Source organism: Gadus macrocephalus, chromosome 3 (assembly GCF_031168955.1).
Source record: "Gadus macrocephalus chromosome 3, ASM3116895v1".
Taxonomy (NCBI): Eukaryota; Metazoa; Chordata; class Actinopteri; order Gadiformes; family Gadidae; genus Gadus; species Gadus macrocephalus.
In genome coordinates, this window is record NC_082384.1 from 1,934 (window position 1) to 20,688 (window position 18,755).

Here is an 18,755-nt window from a genome sequence, read left to right on the forward strand (position 1 = left end):
CAACAACCGTTACCGGAGGGCCTGTTACCATTCCCACACTGGAGATCAACTGAGAACACTTGGGTATTGTGTTATATTTGGGGAACTGTAGAATATATGAAATGTTATGAGTGGATATTAATGTGACTGTTTTAGTGCACATCGATATTTTGTATTTTTTTTTTATTACTATTTTTTTTTCTTCTCTCCGTCTTTTCCATTGTCATGGCTGGCTCACGGGTTACTGGAGCTCAAGGCTTTCTGACTCCTGTTAGTGTGGGTTGGGGTAGTGGTGTGTTGGGGTTGCCTATCCCTTTCCCTCAGCTTAGTGCGTCTGTGGGTACTACTGTAGGGATGGCAGCGAGGACTCCACGTCCTGTTGTTAGTGACACACCACACGCTGCTCACACAGAACAAAATAGTTTCCCTGCGCAACAGGCCCCCTGCACTTCCACTCCTTTAACTACAGAGGACCTTGTAGGCCAGATGAGTGGCATCGTGCAACACATAGGTCAACAACTAGCAGACAGCATTCTCACACACTTGGGTAGGTCTAGTCCTGCGGCGGCTTTGTCTACTCCAAGTGTACACAGTGGTAGCTACGCTCCAGCTCAGGACTCTGTGTCATCATCTCAGCTACATGTAATGAGTCAGAGGAAGGTGAGAGATCCCCCTACTTTCAGAGGTGAGAATTCAGACTCAGTTACTCTTGAAGAGTGGATTGAGCTAATGCAAACTTTCATAAAGAAGGGAGGTCTATCTATTGGAGAGCAGGGTGAAGAGATTCTCATCCATTTAAGGGGCAAGGCCAAGGATGTAGTCAAAGTGGGCATTAAATCAAGTGGCGTTGACATCAGACATAGTCCAGCTTCTATCTATAGCCTTTTAAGGAAGCATTTCAGTTGCAAGCAGTTTTCACCACTGCCTCTGCAAGACTTCTACACAACCTTCCCTGAACCACGGGAAGATCCCTTTGACTACTGGCTTCGCCTTAACTGTGCTGCTGATATTGCTGCCGAGTGTCTCCTGGAACAGGGTAAGCAGCAAGACAGCTTGTCCATTGAGGTCACACGTATGTTCATTAGGAACTGCCCAGATTCAGGTCTATTGCTCACTTTTCGTTCTAAGACCATCGACAAGTGGTCGGCTGCAGAAGTGCAAGAAGTTTTGGATGAGTACCACTCAGAGAAGGTCATCAAAGCAGCAGGGGTAGGGAAAGATGGGGCTGTTGGGGAGAAGAACGTGGCTGTGAACAGGATGGAGGTGGAGAGTAGCCTAGCTCCCCTGTGTAGCGCTCAGCCAACACCACAGTCCACATCAGCTGATCACTCTGCTCTGGAGAGGATGATTGGTATGATGGAGAAGGTTCTTATGAATACTGCTCAGTCCAGATCAGCGGATAGAAGGACAAGTGGTCTACCTCGTATTCAAGGTCTTAAAGACACACCGTGTTTAGTTTGCAAAGACCCCTCTCATTCTGCCTTTTCACACTGTAAGGATAACAGACTGTGTTTCCAGTGTTTTTCTCCTGACCATGCAAGGGACAGATGTCCACGTAGGGGACAGAGTGCAGCACCCGGTGGCCAGGCGTCAAACTAACAGATCTGCGTGTGGGGGAGGACCATGTAGATTGTGAAAGTGTGCTTCCCACTTCTAGCTTTGAGGCTTTTTCTGACTATGAATCTCTTAGTCAGTTGTACAGTAGTGATTGTTCGTCAGAGAAGACAGTTATTTTTCAGAATTTGCAGACAGTTCCCAGGTCTGATAGTTTATTTTACACATCAGTTTCAATAGTGAATGGACTCTCTTTCAAAGCGCTTATTGATAGTGGATCCATGGCGTGTACTCTTAGTGAGTCTGCTGAAGCCATGTTGTTGAAATACATTCCAGGCATTTCAAAGCAGTCAGCTCAAGATATTGTGATTGTTGGCTGTGGAGGCCATCGTGTCACTCCAACAGCAATCTATGACCTCCAAGTCAGTGTGTACGGTTATTCAATGACTGTTCCCACTTTAGTTGTCTCAGGTCAATCTGAGGAGATGATTCTGGGCAGTAACGTCATCAAAAGGCTTTTGACGTGTCTGAGAGAGGCAGGTGGCAATTGGAAGCTCACGTCCATGCCCAGCAATAACCAGAGTGATGAATGCTCTCAGTTTTTGTCCCTTTTCTCCAACACTCAGAGGTGGAGAGGTGAGTCTGTGCCAGACAGAGTGGGCACTGTAAAGCTCATGATAAGTGTGACATTAGAGCCACAAACAGAGCACCTGGTTTGGGGTAAGCTACCCGTGTCTTCAGCCTTGTCTGTGGGTAGCACAGTCATCGTTGAGCCGACCAAGTCAAGATCAAGACCTAAGCAGATAATTGTTGGCAGAGTGATCACACCGCTTTGGGGTGATGGCTCCATTCCGATGAAAGTTATAAACCCAACCAATCATAAAATAGTCCTGAGGAGAAATGCTAAGATAGCCGACGTGTCACCTTGCATTGCTGTGGAAGACCTGCCACAGCCAGAACAGATCAAGTCAAATGTGCAGTGTACGGACAGCAGCCCCTCAACTCCCTCAACTCCCAGGTCAGAGGAAGAGATGAAACGTGCCTTGTGCAGTTTGAACCTCCCTGACATCGATCTGGAGTCTTGTGAGGTGTCGGCACACTGGAAAGACAAGCTGCTCCAGACCATTGAGAGATATGAGTCAATATTCTCAAGAGACAAAATGGACTGTGGAGAAGCCAGTGACTTTGTCCATCGCATTCATCTGGCTGATGACCGACCCTTTCGTTTGCCTTACAGGCGTATACCACCAAGCCAGTATGCTAAACTAAGGACGACTCTGAACGACATGGAGGAGAAGGGAATCATTCGCAAGTCACACAGTGATTATGCATCTCCCCTCGTGATTGTCTGGAAGAAGAATGGCGATTTAAGGATTTGTACAGATTTCAGGTGGTTGAATGCTCGGACGGTCAGAGACGCCTACCCGTTGCCTCACCAGTCTGATGTGTTGGCTGCACTGGGCGGGAACGTCTTCTTTTCCACAATGGATCTGACATCAGGCTATTACAATGTGCCTTTGCAGGAAGAGCATAAGAAATGTACAGCCTTTTCTTCTCCTTTCGGCCTGCACGAGTACAACAGACTGCCTCAGGGTCTCTCAAACAGTCCAGCCACATTCATGAGAATGATATGTCAATCTTTGGCGATGAGAACTTCAGCAGTGTCCTGTGCTATCTGGACGATCTCATGGTGTTTGCTCCTTCCGAGTCTGTGGCCCTTCAGCGTCTTGAAATGATCTTCTCCCGTCTGTCGAGTCACAATCTGAAGCTGGCCCCAAAGAAATGCTTCTTCTTAAGACGTTCTGTTAAATTCCTTGGCCACATAATCTGTGAGAAAGGCATTGAGACGGATCGAGACAAGGTCGAGGCCATCAGCAAAATCCAGAGAGTTGATCTGATGGAGGCTGACGGGCAGACACCATGTTCAAAGAAGATCAGATCGTTCCTTGGTATGGTGATGTATTATCAACACTTTATTGAGGGATGTTCTGCGAAGGCCAAGCCACTCTTCAAGTTGACAGCAGGGTCCAGTAAGCAGACTCGTGGGAAGTTGGGGAGAAAGCCAAAAAAACGGCAGAGTGTCACTAAACTCGCCCCTACTGATTGGACACCTGCTTGTCAGCAGGCCTTTGAAGTCCTGAAGTCAGATCTGCTACAGAGTGTGACCTTAGCTCACCCAATGTTCGACCAGCCTTTCATTCTGGCTGTTGACGCGTCTTTTGACGGAGTTGGAGCAGTCCTCTCTCAAGTCCCTCCTGGTGAGGAGATAGCAAGACCGGTAGCCTTTGCCAGCAGGACGTTGTCTCGGTCACAGATGAACTACCCTGCTCATAGACTTGAATTCTTTGCACTGAAGTGGGCTGTTTGTGAAAAGTTCAGCCATTGGCTAAAGGGAAGACATTTCACAGCATGGACTGACAACAACCCTTTGACATACATTTTGACAAAGCCCAGACTGGATGCCTGTGAACAGCGATGGGTGGCTAAACTTGCATCATACAGCTTTGACATAAAGTATGTCCCAGGCCCTAGAAACATTGTGGCAGATGCTTTAAGCAGAGAACCCTTCGTCCAGTCTTGCGTAAGCCACCGCATTGTTACCGAGCCATACATGTCTCTCTTGAGAAATTTCAGTGGTGTTGTGGATGACACAGTCCAAAATGCTTTCAGGTACTCCAACAATCATCAGATGGTCCTGAGATCAGGCAAAAATCCACATAACACGTCTGCCGACGAAGCCTCAGACACTGGTTCGGTCGGAGCTCCAGATGTTTCAGCTGTTCTGGAAGCTCATTCCAGTGGTGGTCTGAGTGAAGTCCTGGGTGCGAGTCCGGCTGTTCCTCAACTGCAGCAGGTTGACTCCCCCATTCCTCACAGCAGTCTTGTGAACCAACAAGGGCAGGATAGTAATATCAGCCGAGTCCTCTACTATATCGAGAGACGGCGGAAGCCATCGAAAAATGAGAGAACAGATGAGTCCTTCAGTGTGCGCCAGCTCCTGAAGTATTGGGACAGGCTCGTTATTCATGATGGCTTACTGTGCAAGGTGAGAAAAGATCAAGGCATGAACAGACGACTTTTTCTCTTTGTCGTGCCCAACTCTCTCAAAGCGCAAGTACTGAATGGAATTCATGATTCCGCTGGTCACCAAGGGAAGAGCCGAACGCTGTCTCTGGCTAGGCAGAGATTCTTTTGGGTTGGCATGAAAAGAGACGTTGATGATCATGTGAAAAACTGTCATCGCTGTGTTGTTGGAAAGACACCAGAGCCCGGTGCTTGTGCTCCACTTGAGAGCATCCGCACATCGGAGCCGATGGAACTGGTCTGCATTGACTTTTGGTCTGCAGAGGTCAATGATGGGAAGTCCATGGATGTGCTTGTTGTGACTGACCATTTTTCCAAAATGGCTCATGCATTCCCATGCAAAAATCTGTCCGCTAAGCAAGTGGCTCGGAAGCTCTGGGATGATTTCTTTCTCGTATACGGTTTCCCTAGGAGGATTCATTCTGATCAGGGAGCGAACTTTGAAAGCAAGTTGATCAAGGAGCTGTTGATTCTTTCGGGTGTTGAGAAGTCGCACACAACACCATACCACCCCATGGGCAATGGCGTGGTCGAAAGATTCAACAGGACCCTTGGGTCCATGATCAGAACGTTGCCTCCTAAGTCCAAAGCAAAGTGGCCCCAGATGTTACAGCTACTCACCTTCTGTTACAATTGCACAGAGCACGAGACAACAGGCTTTGCACCTTTCTATCTGATGTTCGGTAGAGTCCCTCGTCTCCCAGTTGACGTCCTGTTTCAAACTGTGGTTTCTGACGATGTTGTGGTGGGTCACAATGAGTTTGTGTCACGCCTGAAGAAAGACCTGCGTGAAGCGGTGCAGATTGCACAAAGACACAGTCAGAAAGAACAGACTAGACACGCAAGGCTCTATAACAGGAAGGTCAAGGGGTCACCTCTAATCATTGGTGACAGAGTGCTCGTTGCGAACAGAGGTGAAAGAGGGAGAAGGAAGTTGGCTGACAAATGGGAGTCAACAATGTACGAAATTGTGGCTGCAAACCCTGACATCAATGTCTACAAGATCAAAGACGTTGCCTCTGATAAACTGAAGGTAGTCCACCGAAATCTACTGCTTCCTGTGAACTTCTTACCGATTGGTGATGGAGAAGACACCCACACCAGGGGTAGTGGTGAGGTGGTTCCTGAAATCAGCCCTTCGGAAGAAGTAGATCACAGAGGCGAGGTGGTGCCTGAAGTCAATCCTGTAGTTGAGGTGGATGTCAGTGAGGGGATGGTTCCCAAAGTCAACCTCCCAGGTGAGATTGATGGCAGCGTTGACCGGACTGTACACTGGGTGCTGTCCAGCCCTGATGATTCTGAGTTAGAGGATCGGCAGACTGGCCTCTCTGAAGGACATGATGTGTCTGATTGGGTGTCTGAGCCATTTGAATCAGCTAGTGTCATCGGCAGTGATCGGAGTTTGGAGGACAGTGATGTTCCCCCTATAATCAATGGCCGACACAGTGCTGAGCTCCACCCCGTGGTCATTGCACATGAAGAGGTATCCACGGATGCACTTCCAGTATGCACTCAACCTCTGGGTTTTGAAGACACAGTAGCTCGAACCAGACGAGGCAGGGCTGTCAACCCTCCAGAGAGGCTCATTTGCGAAATGAATGAGCAAGTCCTTGACACTTCAGAGTCCACAGTGAACTCTTTCATTTATTTAGTTAAAAGTTATATAGTTAAATCCTGTATCATTGGGTCAAGACTTTTATTTTGATATGTTGTTAATGTTGTATTCCGGATATCCTGCAGCAGAAAAGACGGTAACTGCTGCAGGCGGACCAGGAAATGCTCTAAACCTGTCCTTTATGTTGCTGACCCATTGTGCAGGCAATAAAACCGCTGCACTCAATGCTGAGCGTCCGAGTCCAATGCTTGAAGGAAAACAAAACACAACGCAGGTTACACACGCACACACAAAGAAGCACACACATTTGTTGGATTATTTACACTGCAGTTTCTCTGACTGGACTTTGAAAGGATAACATCGTTATGACATAATCAATGCTGAATGTGTACAATGTCAATGTGTCTATGAGCTCAGCTAATACTCATAATGCAGATCCTAATCCCCTTTTTAAAGTGTACGAATATTAAGGTGGCACCAAACCAAAACATCTACCCACCCAACCTTTGACCCAAATGTCCACCATCATCCTCCTTAATCAAGTAAAATAAGAATCTTTAGATATATATATTGTGGCAGACGCCAGGGAGGGGTGGTGATTGAGGGGAGGTATGTGGCAGCATGCTGGCTCCACCCCCAAGCTTTACAGGGACTGCCTCCCTTAACGATGCAAGCCTGAGGTGCATTAGGCAGGAGTGCTTGGGGATAAAAGGGAGCATGCAACCACATGGAGGGAAGCCTACTATGGAGTACCTCTGCGTGAGCCTCTGCGAACTGTGTGTGGCCAAAGAGTGCAGGAAACCTGAACATTGACGGATTATTTGTGTATCGACCGCTTTGTATGAGAACCCTCCCGGTGACGACCCCTGGACTACGGACTACGGACTACGGACTCTGGATTACCCTTTTCCCCACCCTGGTGACATTTATTCGTCTCTTTTGAATAAACCACCTTATTGAACTGCTTTCGGTGTGTGTGTATCATTTGACTTGGTGGCGTGGAAACCCCACACCCACTGGCCCGCTACACGTGGTGGAGAATGCGTTCTTGTAGCCAAAACCAAGTCAAATAGATAGACCAACACAGAGACAACAATGGAAGCGTTGATGAAACAGCTAGTGGAAGTGAGCATGGCGCATCAGGCTACGACCCGGGAGCTGGTGGGAGCGCTAGCAGCCGGACATGGCGGCGTGGCTGCAGGCGCTACAGCTTCCCGTCCTGCCCCCAGCAGGTTTCTTTTAAAGCAGACAGAGACTGATGATATAGAGGCATACCTCAATACCTTTGAGAGGACGGCGGTTCGGGAGAATTGGGATCCAGCACAATGGGCCAGCCTACTCGCACCGTTCCTGTCGGGCACAGCACAGAAGGCGTATCAGGACCTGACGGACGATCAGGCGTCTAACTACGAAGGGCTGAAGAAGGAAATACTACGCCGGTATGGATACACGTTGATAAGTAGGTCACAGAGGTTTCATGATTGGACTTATGATGCAACGGCGTCGCCGCGCTCACAAATGCACGATCTAATTAGGTTGGCCAAAGGCTGGCTGACTGCTGCCCCACTGACACTTACGGCCACAGAGAAGGTGGTCATGGACAAATTCTTGCGGTCCCTCCCATACGAGGCTAAAAAGTTAGCCAGCCAAGCTAACCCACAGAGCGCAGATCAGTTGGTGGAGTTGGTGGAAGGTCACCAGGCGGCTGTGGAAGTCCTACGTAGTGGACGTCCACTGAGGGGGGAACCCAACCCTCGCCCAAAGGAGCAGGAGCGGGAGCGGATAAGGACGGAGGACCACGGCAGGATCCCGGCCAGGGAGACGCCAAGAGCCAGCCCCCCGAGACGTCGGCCCTTCCTGAACCCAGACAGCAGAAAGTGCTACGAGTGTGGCGAGCCGGGACACATCTCATGGACCTGTCCGAGTCGTGATGTCTCGATGCCGTCGGCATCAGCTGGTGAGTTAACAACCGGGCGTCCCTGCAGATTGCTGACGGTTTGCTGGGGGGAGGAAAGTGGTCCTTCCCCAGTCACTCCGGTGAAGGCCAACGGAAGGGACACGACAGCTATGTTGGATTCCGGGAGTATGGTGACCCTGATCCGACCGGACTTCGCCCGGTCCCCGAGCTTGAGGGACACAGTGGCAGTGACATGCATACACGGGGAGACTAAGAACTACCCCACTACCCTCCTTCACCTACAGACCACAAAGGGGCAATACACAGGACCAGTGGGAGTCGTCCCAAACCTGCCAGTGCCGGTTCTTATTGGGAGGGACTCCCCACTGTTCAGCCAACTGTGGGCCAGTTTGGCCGGAGAGGGGGGAGAGCGGGGGGACCTAAAGGAAAGAGGACACCGGAGAAGGGCGAGGGCCGATAAGAGGGAGGTCCGGATGTGTGGCCTACACGAGGTGGACCCACAGGGGTCAACTGAACCTCTATCGGGAAGTGACGCAGGGGACACAGGACAGGAGGCAGGGGAGGCGAGTATGGACAATCTGTTCCCGATGGACCATGAGGCAACGCCAGAGCCTGCCTCATTATCGGGACGGTTCGGAACAGCCCAACTGGAGGATCCCAACCTGACGAGTGCTCTCCAGCAGGTGACCGTGGTGGACGGGAAGGCCATCGAGGGGGTAGGTCTGATCACATACCCTCATTTTGCCATCAAGAACAAGTTGTTGTATCAGGTCGTAAAGAGGAATGATGAATGTGTGGAGTTGTTGTTGGTGCCCCGTCCCTTTGTTCAATCAGTCCTGCAGCTGGCACACTCCCACCTTCTTGGGGCTCATCTAGGGGTGGAGAAGACCCTGGACCGGATCAAGGCAAGATTCCACTGGCCGGGGGTAAAGAGGGCAGTGGAGGATTACTGCCGCAGTTGCCCGGAGTGCCAACAGGTGGCACCAAAACCACATTTCCGTGGCCCATTAATTCCCCTACCCATTATTTCAGTTCCTTTCAGCAGGATTGCCATGGACCTGGTGGGACCACTACCCAAGAGCAGCCGGGGGCACCAGTACATCCTGGTGATACTGGATTATGCCACTAGGTACCCCGAAGCCATTCCACTGCGCACCATGGCCTCAAAAGGAATTGCACGTGAGTTGGTCCTGATGTTCTCCCGGGTGGGCATTCCCGAGGAGATCTTGACAGACCAGGGAACCCCGTTCATGTCACGAATCATGAAAGACCTCTGCAAATTAATGCAAATAAAACAGTTGCGCACCTCAGTATATCACCCGCAGACCGATGGACTAGTGGAAAGGTTCAACCGGACCCTGAAGCAGATGCTTAAGAAGGTGATGGAGGCGGACGGACGGAATTGGGACCAGCTGCTTCCCTATCTCATGTTCTCGATCAGAGAAGTGCCCCAATCGTCGACCGGCCACTCTCCATTTGAACTCCTCTATGGGAGACGACCCCGGGGGCTGCTGGACATAGCGAAGAAAGCCTGGGAACAGCAACCGTCGCCCCATCGAACCATGGTGGAACACGTGGGAGACATGAGGGACCGGATGGCCACCCTGTGGCCCCTGGTGCGGGAACACATGCAGGAGGCCCAGGTTGCCCAAGCACGGGTCTACAACAGAGGGGCCCAACAGCGAGACTTCCAGCCCGGAGATAAAGTACTGGTACTTGTCCCCACAACAGAGTGTAAGTTTCTGGCCCGGTGGAACGGGCCATACGAAGTACTTGAAAAGGTAGGGGAGGTGAATTATAGAGTCCGACAGCCGGGACGAAGGAGGCCGACTCAAATTTACCATGTAAACCTGTTGAAGAAATGGAATGCCCGGGATGTACTCTGCTCTATTCCTCCAAAGGCTACCAGTGAGACCGGGCCTGCCAAGGTGCCCCTAGGGGAACAGCTGAGCCCAGCACAGAGGCAGGAGCTCATGGAGTTGGTCGACCAGAACCAGGATGTGTTCTCCAGTGAACCGGGCCACACCAATCTGGTACAGCACCACATCATCACTGAGCCTGGGAAGAAGGTGAAATTGAGACCCTACCGCATACCGGAGGCCAGGAGAGTGGCCGTCAGGACCGAGGTAAAGACTATGTTGGAAGCGGGAGTCATTGAGGTCTCAAACAGTGAGTGGTGCAGCCCCATAGTGTTGGTGCCGAAACCGGATGGCACCATCCGCTTCTGCAACGACTTTAGGAAGCTAAATGAGATATCTAAATTTGACGCCTACCCCATGCCCCGAATAGATGAACTCATAGAACGGCTAGGGACCGCCCGGTATATCAGCACGCTCGACCTGACAAAGGGTTATTGGCAGGTACCCTTAGCTCCCGAGGCGCGGGAGAAAACCGCTTTTGCCACTCCTGACGGGCTGTTCCACTACAGGAAGCTACCCTTCGGATTGCACGGGGCCCCGCCCACCTTCCAGAGGTTGATGGACCGGGTACTCCGTCCCCATCGGGGGTACGCGGCCGCCTATATTGACGATATAGTCATCCATGGGAGTGAGTGGGACACTCATGTGAAGCAGGTGAGCGCAGTGTTGCAGGCCTTACGGGAGGCGGGGCTAACGGCTAACCCAAAGAAGTGCCAGCTCGGTCTGCAGGAGGCGGAGTACCCGGGCTACACCATTGGGAGGGGATGTGTGAAACCCCAGAGGAAGAAGGTGGAGGCGATACAGGACTGGCCACGGCCCCTGACCAAGAAACAGGTATGCATGTTTGTGGGGCTTACCAGCTACTACCGGAGGTTTATTCCCCACTTTGCATCCGTAGCCAGCCCTCTGACAGATCTGACCAGGGACCGGCTGCCCGCCCAAGTCACATGGACCGAGGAGACGGAGAAAGCCTTTCAGGACCTAAAGACCGCACTGTGTTCAGGACCCGTGCTGGTAACCCCGGACTTCACCAAGCCAATGGTGGTGCAGACGGATGCGTCGGAAACAGGGGTGGGGGCAGTGTTGTCACAACTGCATGAAGGTGAGGAACACCCGATTATTTATATCAGCCGGAAGTTGTTGCCGAGGGAACAAAAATACTCCACGGTGGAGAAGGAGTGTCTTGCCACCAAGTGGGCCCTGGAAACCCTGAAGTACTACCTGTTGGGGCGCCACTTCACCCTGGTCACAGATCATGCACCACTGGTTTGGATGTCAAGGAATAAGGACAGTAACGCCAGGGTCACCCGCTGGTTCCTATCATTAAAACCTTTTGCCTTCTCGGTTGTTCACAGGTCCGGGGCAGCCCATGGGAATGCGGATGCCCTATCCAGGAGGGATGCTCTGGGGAGCTGGACCACCCCTCCCTCCCGGTCGGAGCTGAGGGGGAGGGTGTGTGGCAGACGCCAGGGAGGGGTGGTGATTGAGGGGAGGTATGTGGCAGCATGCTGGCTCCACCCCCAAGCTTTACAGGGACTGCCTCCCTTAACGATGCAAGCCTGAGGTGCATTAGGCAGGAGTGCTTGGGGATAAAAGGGAGCATGCAACCACATGGAGGGAAGCCTACTATGGAGTGCCTCTGCGTGAGCCTCTGCGAACTGTGTGTGGCCAAAGAGTGCAGGAAACCTGAACATTGACGGATTATTTGTGTATCGACCGCTTTGTATGAGAACCCTCCTGGTGACGACCCCTGGACTACGGACTACGGACTACGGACTCTGGATTACCCTTTTCCCCACCCTGGTGACATTTATTCGTCTCTTTTGAATAAACCACCTTATTGAACTGCTTTCGGTGTGTGTGTATCATTTGACTTGGTGGCGTGGAAACCCCACACCCACTGGCCCGCTACAATATATATTAGGGGTGTAACGGTACACAACAGTCACGGTTCGGTACGTACCTCGGTTTTGAAGTCACGGTACGGTACAGGACGCATAGTTATGGTGAAAAAACTGATTGCTTGACAGAACGAACATAAGTTTAATTAGTAACGAATTAAACACAACAGTTTTAGCTGTCAGTATGAAACATACAAATAAAATGTGTAACAAATATAAAAAAAATACTGCTGCAATTCTCCAATTACCCTAACATAAAATTAATGAAAAATCCAGTGTTAATGCTCAGTCTAGGCTCTTTAAGCTGGTATGTAAACAAAGAGTATGTAAACTTTAAGGGTTTAAAGAAAATATTCCTGCAGCTCTCTAAAGCTCTGAAGTTCTCATAAATATAAATATCAATCATTAAATAAAAGTGCAACTGCAGCCTTAACTTAAATTACAGCTTATGTATTTTATAATCTATTGGTGTTTTCATTGCTCGTAGGTCAGAGGCAATGAAAACACCAATAGACCTGGTGATGGCATTTGCCCGTTCTGAATTCCCAGACAGGTGTAGGGGTTGATTAAATAGTGTAGGGAGCTGGGTTTGAACGGTTTGCACAACTTTTTTTTCATTTCGCAGCGGTGACAGTAACACGGTGCTGTCACGTTAAAATTGTACCGGGGGCGAAAATTTTGTGCATGTTCGATGTGTTTCCATTTGCATAGACGATCGCTGTTGAACAATGTCTGCACACAGCTTTCGACTTGTCCACTCGTCTTTCCCCATTGTGATAATTAACCTGGAATCCAAAGTTCTCCCACACTTGGGATTTAAATGACAGGGGGGCATCTTCAAGCTCCGGTTTTCTGTTGTCGCTCGCCATGCAGTTCGCTCTAAGTTCGCTAGTAGCCATCAATCCACACACAGTCGCGATCGCGCTCTGCTACTGCTACTACGCGGTGGCCGCGCACGTGCGAGCCGAGCCTAATAATGCTAAACGGTCCGGGGGGAACTCCGACTTCAAGTTTTAAGTTCCGCACCGCAAAACAAGCCTTTACCTTCGCCATATTAACGCTGTGTACGCCACATTTACGGACCGCGGTACACCTCTGTAACCGCACCGAAGTGCCTGTACCGTGACAGTTCGGTTCAAATACGTGTACCGTTACACCCCTAATATATATATATATATATATATACCAACTAAGAGATGTCCACTTCTTACTTTTATTTTATTTTTATTGTATTTTATTTATTTATTTATCTATTTATTTATTTATAATCTTACCTTATCTTCTATGCTTGTAGGGTTAGCTTGTAGGGTATTTATATTTATATTGTATGGAGCACCTGGAACAACAATTTCCCCCCGGGGATCAATAAAGTATTTCTGATTCTGATTCTGAATCTGATGTATATATACATATATATATACATATCAGATATATATATATATATGTACATATATATATATATGTATATATATATATAAACTGTATATATATATATATATAGAGACCCGGGTCGAGCCCTGGGTCTCGACCCGCTCACCTGTTCCTGGATTAGTGACTTCCTCACAAATCGACCCCAGAAGGTGAAACTCGGTCCCCACTTCTCCTCCACCCGCACACTCAGCACAGGCTCTCCACAGGGGTGTGTGCTGAGCCCACTCCTCTACTCTCTGTACACCTTCGACTGCAGTCCCACCCACCCCAGCAACACCACAGTGAAGTTCGCGGACGACACAACGGTGGTGGGACGGATCTCAGAGGGAGGCGAGTCTGCCTACAGGGATGAGATCCTGAAGTTAACATCGTGGTGTTCAGACAACAACCTGGCATTGAACATCACAAAAACTAAGGAGATCATCCTGGACTTCAGGAAAAGCAGAGCAGACCCGGCTTCCCTCTACATCAACGGTGACTGTGTAGAGAGAGTCCACACCTTCCGCTTCCTGGGCACCATGATCTCTGCTGGCCTCTCCTGGACTGCCAACACGGAGGCGGTCGTCAAGAAGGCTCAGCAGTGGCTTCACTTCCTCAGGGTGCTCAGGAGGAACAACGTGGGAGAGAAGCTGCTGGTGACCTTCTATCGCTCCACCATCGAGAGTCTTCTGACGTTCTGTATCTCAGTGTGGTTTTCACAGTGCACTGAGGCAGAGCGGAAGAAACTCCAGGGAGTGGTAAACACCGCACAGAGGATCACTGGCTGCCCCCTCCCCTCCCTGAAGGACATATACATCTCCCGCTGCCTAAGCAGAGCGGAGAGAATCACAAAGGACAGCTCCCACCCTGGCTTTCACCTGTTCGACCTGATGCCCTCTGGCAGGCGCTATAGGTCCATCAGAACCAGGTCTTCACGGTTCAGAGACAGCTTCTTCCCAAAAGCTGTATCCACCCTGAACACACGCACTGACCCCCGACTGACTGACCCCCCCCTAACCTCCCACTGCTGTATTGTACTTTACTTTATTTTACTTTATTATTTATTTTACATTATTTACATCTTCTCGAATGCACCAATTGGGAAAGCTTACTAAAAATGTTGTTGTACTTGACTCGTGCAAGGACAATAAAAGGCTTTCTATTCTATTTCTATTCTATTCTATTCTATATGTCAGTGGAGTCGGCTTTCATTTTAAACACGAGCGCACACACACACACACACACACACACACACACACACACACACACACACACACACACACACACACACACACACACACACACACACACACACACACACACACACACACACACACAACCACACACACACACCCACACACACACAAAAGTACATGGTTTAGTATTTTGCTGTCCTCTGCAGCGAGATCTCGTTCTCCTCTCTCCCAGCAATTCTGGCAGGGGAGGAGGGGGGGGGGGGGGCTCCAGTAATGAGTTGATCAATCAGCAGTGGAGAGATGGTCTCTGGGTAGGTCTGCGCTCTCTCTCTCTCTCTCCCTCTCTCTCCCTCCCTCTCCCTCCCTCTCTCTCTCTCTCTCTCTCTCTCTCTCTCTCTCTCTCTCTCTCTCTCTCTCTCTCTCTCTCTCTCTCTCTCTCTCTCTCTCTCTCTCTCCGTCTCTGTGTTTACGTGTTTGTGTGTGTGTGTGTGTGTGTGTGTGTGTGTGTGTGTGTGTGTGTGTGTGTGTGTGTGTGTGTGTGTGTGTGTGTGTGTGTGTGTGTGTGTGAATCATGAAGAGTTCTAGAAAAGCAGAACCACTGCGCTAGCTTGTGGGGGAGAACAGGAAGTCTCGTTCAGGAAGCAAAAGTTAAGCGTTAAACCCAAACCACAGTCACTTGGAGGCACTTCTCTCTTTATAGAGACAAATAACAACACTTTATAAACCAGTCTGATAAAAACCATTATAAAGGGAGTCCAAAGAATATAAAAAAGAAAGTGATTGCTTGAAAAAACGAATGTTTTCTCAGAATGGCCTCTGATATCACTTCCTGGTTCTGAAGTAGGTTTGGGTGGTGTCCCCTGGTGACTGTATGCTTGGGTGGTGTCTCCTTGTGACTGTATGTTTGGGTGGTGTCTCCTGGTGACTGTATGTTTGGGTGGTGTCTCCTAGTGACTGTATGTTTGGGTGGTGTCTCCTACTGACTGTATGGTTGGGTGGTGTCTCCTGGTGACTGTTTGTTTGGGTGGTGTCTCCTAGTGACTGTATTTTTGGGTGGTGTCCCCTAGTGACTGTATGTTTGGGTGGTGTCTCCTGGTGACTGTATGTTTGGGTGGTGTCCCCTAGTGGCTGTATGTTTGGGTGGTGTCTCCTGGTGACTGTATGCTTGGGTTGTGTCTCCTTGTGACTGTATGTTTGGGTGGTGTCTCCTGGTGACTGTATGTTTGGGTGGTGTCTCCTAGTGACTGTATGTTTGGGTGGTGTCCCCTAGTGACTGTATGTTTGGGTGGTGTCCCCTGGTGACTGTATGTTTGGGTGGTGTCTCCTACTGACTGTATGTTTGGGTGGTGTCTCCTGGTGACTGTTTGTTTGGGTGGTGTCTCCTAGTGACTGTATTTTTGGGTGGTGTCCCCTAGTGACTGTATGTTTGGGTGGTGTCTCCTGGTGACTGTATGTTTGGGTGGTGTCCCCTAGTGGCTGTATGTTTGGGTGGTGTCTCCTGGTGACTGTATGCTTGGGTTGTGTCTCATTGTGACTGTATGTTTGGGTGGTGTCTCCTGGTGACTGTATGTTTGGGTGGTGTCTCCTAGTGACTGTATGTTTGGGTGGTGTCCCCTAGTGACTGTATGTTTGGGTGTCTCCTGGTGACTGTATGTTTGGGTGGTGTCTCCTAGTGACTGTATGTTTGGGTGGTGTCCCCTAGTGACTGTATGTTTGGGTGGTGTCTCCTAGTTTATATTTGGGTGGTGTCTGAATTATTATGTTTTCTGTTGTACTTAGTTGTATAATAATTGTGGTAAATAGTTGTAAATAGTTCCATGAAACATGAAAGTTACAATTAGTGTTAGGGTTTAAGAAATAAACATGCTATATGTAATATGTTTAAATATAACAGAACTTTTTTTTATAAATTGTTCATTCATAAAAACGTATTTATCCACTAATCTTTCTAAAATAGAGAACAGCCTCCATTCTCTGCCTGCTCTCCTGGGCTCTCCTTTCCTCTGCCTCCCTCTGCAACCTCATGTCCTCTTTAAGGACGTCCAGTAGCTCATCCTCTGTCCCTCTTTCTCTGTCTGGACCTGGGCCCTCGCTGTCTGTCCTCCTCCTCCTCCTCCTGCTCCCTGCTCTTCCTCCTCCTCCTCCTCCTCCTCCTCTTCCACCTCCTCCTCCTCCTCCCCCGCCTCTTCCTCCGCCTCCTCCTCCTCCTCTTCCTCCTCTTCCTCCTGCTCCTCCTCCGCCTCCTCTTCCTCCTCCTCTTCCTCTTCCTCCTGCTCCGCCTCCTCCTCTTCCTCCTCATCCTCCTCTACCTCCTCCTCCTCTTCCTCCTCCTCCTCTTCCTCCTCCTCCTCCTCCTCCTCTTCCTCTTCCTCCTCCTCTTCCTCCTCTTCCTCCTCCTCCTGATCCACCACTGCTGTACTTGGCCCTGGTGTGTCCTCAGGGATGGAGGCAATTAGGACAGGGGGGTTGGTGGAATGCCTCTGTCCCAATACCTCATCCATGAGGACCAACCAGGGCCAAGTGGCAGCACTGGGTTTCCCACCCACCCCCTGGCCTGACCCTGGACACGTACAGGTTATAAAGTTATAACAGCTTATTGTTAATGTGGTGGTTTAGAGCAGGATAACATCTGACTGATATAAAGTTATAACAGCTTATTGTTAGTGTGATGGTTTAAAGCAGGATAACAGCTGACTGATATAAAGTTAGAACAGCTTATTGTTAGTGTGATGGTTTAGAGCAGGATAACAGCTGACTGATATAAAGTTATAACAGCTTATTGTTAGTGTGATGGTTTAGAGCAGGATAACAGCTGACTGATATAAAGTTATAACAGCTTATTGTTAATGTGGTGGTTTAGAGCAGGATAACATCTGACTGATATAAAGTTATAACAGCTTATTGTTAGTGTGATGGTTTAGAGCAGGATAACAGCTGACTGATCTAAAGTTATAACAGCTTATTGTTAGTGTGATGAGCTCCATGTAACAACATGCAATAAGCATATTGAATGACATCACTAATTCAATTAAATTCAAATAACTTTATTCGTCCCTGAGGAGCAATTTAAAGGAGAGGCACATAACAGTAGCTAAAAAAGAGACACAATCAACAAACACAAGCAGCCCACAAACACTACACAATCTAGCAACACACGCATCGTAACAAAAACATTCAACACATGAGTAAAAAGTGCTTCATGAAGTGCTTCCATTCTAAAGTGCAGCATGTTGATGAGTCAGTGACCAGCATTAAGGAGCTGGAAAGCCCTGGGGGTGAAGACTGCCTTCCTCCTCTGTGTCCGACAGCCTGGAGTCTGTGTCCTGAGGGGCGCCACTCGAACTCAGGGAACAGGACATGTTGGTCTGTGGTGACATGCAGTAATGTACTGATAGTCTACACAGGCTATTGTTACATGATTTGATTATAGTATTATCACCTGGTATTATTATATTATGGTATTACTACATTCTTACATTATTATATTATAATATTATCACATGGTATTATTATATTATAGTATCATCACATGGTATTATTATATTATAGTATTATCACATGGTATTATTACATTATTATATTATAGTATTATCACATGGTATTATTATATTATTACATTTGTTGGAGCCATTTAGAGGTATTTTGTGTTGAATGTATTTAAGTAAATATAATTTGAGTCTAAGGCTAAAAGTATGAGTTATGAATTATAAAGTGTATGAAATATTATCAAATCTTCATTCATATGTATATTTATGCACTTTGTGATGACGTGGTGATTAGTCCGTTGTGTCACCTGGGGAAGTAGGTGTGTCACGCTCTACCTGGAGCCTATTGGAGGCCCTCATATAGGGCAGGCTAATCACTGTAGTTCGGGTTTGGAAGGCAGAGAGCCAACAGTTTTCTGACCGCATTAGTTCGCATTAGTTCGCATTAGTTCGTATTATCGCATTAGCTTATTATCGCATTAGCGCATTATTGCATTAGATACACTATTATTTTACACTGAAAAGCCCTTTTTGTCCAATACGAATTAACCCTGTTTTGGCCGCAAACAGCCATTGTTTGGAGTTTTTATGTTTATTTCCTGGAAAGTCAACCGGAGTTATTGCTTAATAAATCAATCAACAACAAGTTAAACAATCTCTGTGCGTGCTTCTCAAGAAATGTGTGTCGGACTAC

The 18,755-nt window shown here is 48.7% G+C and overlaps 1 protein-coding gene across 8 annotated transcripts in view; it reads right to left on the minus strand.

Moving 5' to 3' along the window:
• Positions 1–5,974: 5,974 nt before the first annotated feature.
• The window catches only part of LOC132453279 (NACHT, LRR and PYD domains-containing protein 12-like), a 410,038-nt gene continuing 397,257 nt past the window's right edge, over positions 5,975–18,755 (minus strand). For all 8 annotated transcript variants that reach the window (XM_060046072.1, XM_060046080.1, XM_060046079.1 and 5 more), the window contains one exon: positions 5,975–6,065. In XM_060046072.1, the coding sequence (XP_059902055.1) occupies positions 5,990–6,065 (76 nt within the window). In that variant the 3' untranslated portion in view covers positions 5,975–5,989. The remainder of the gene's footprint in view (positions 6,066–18,755) is intronic.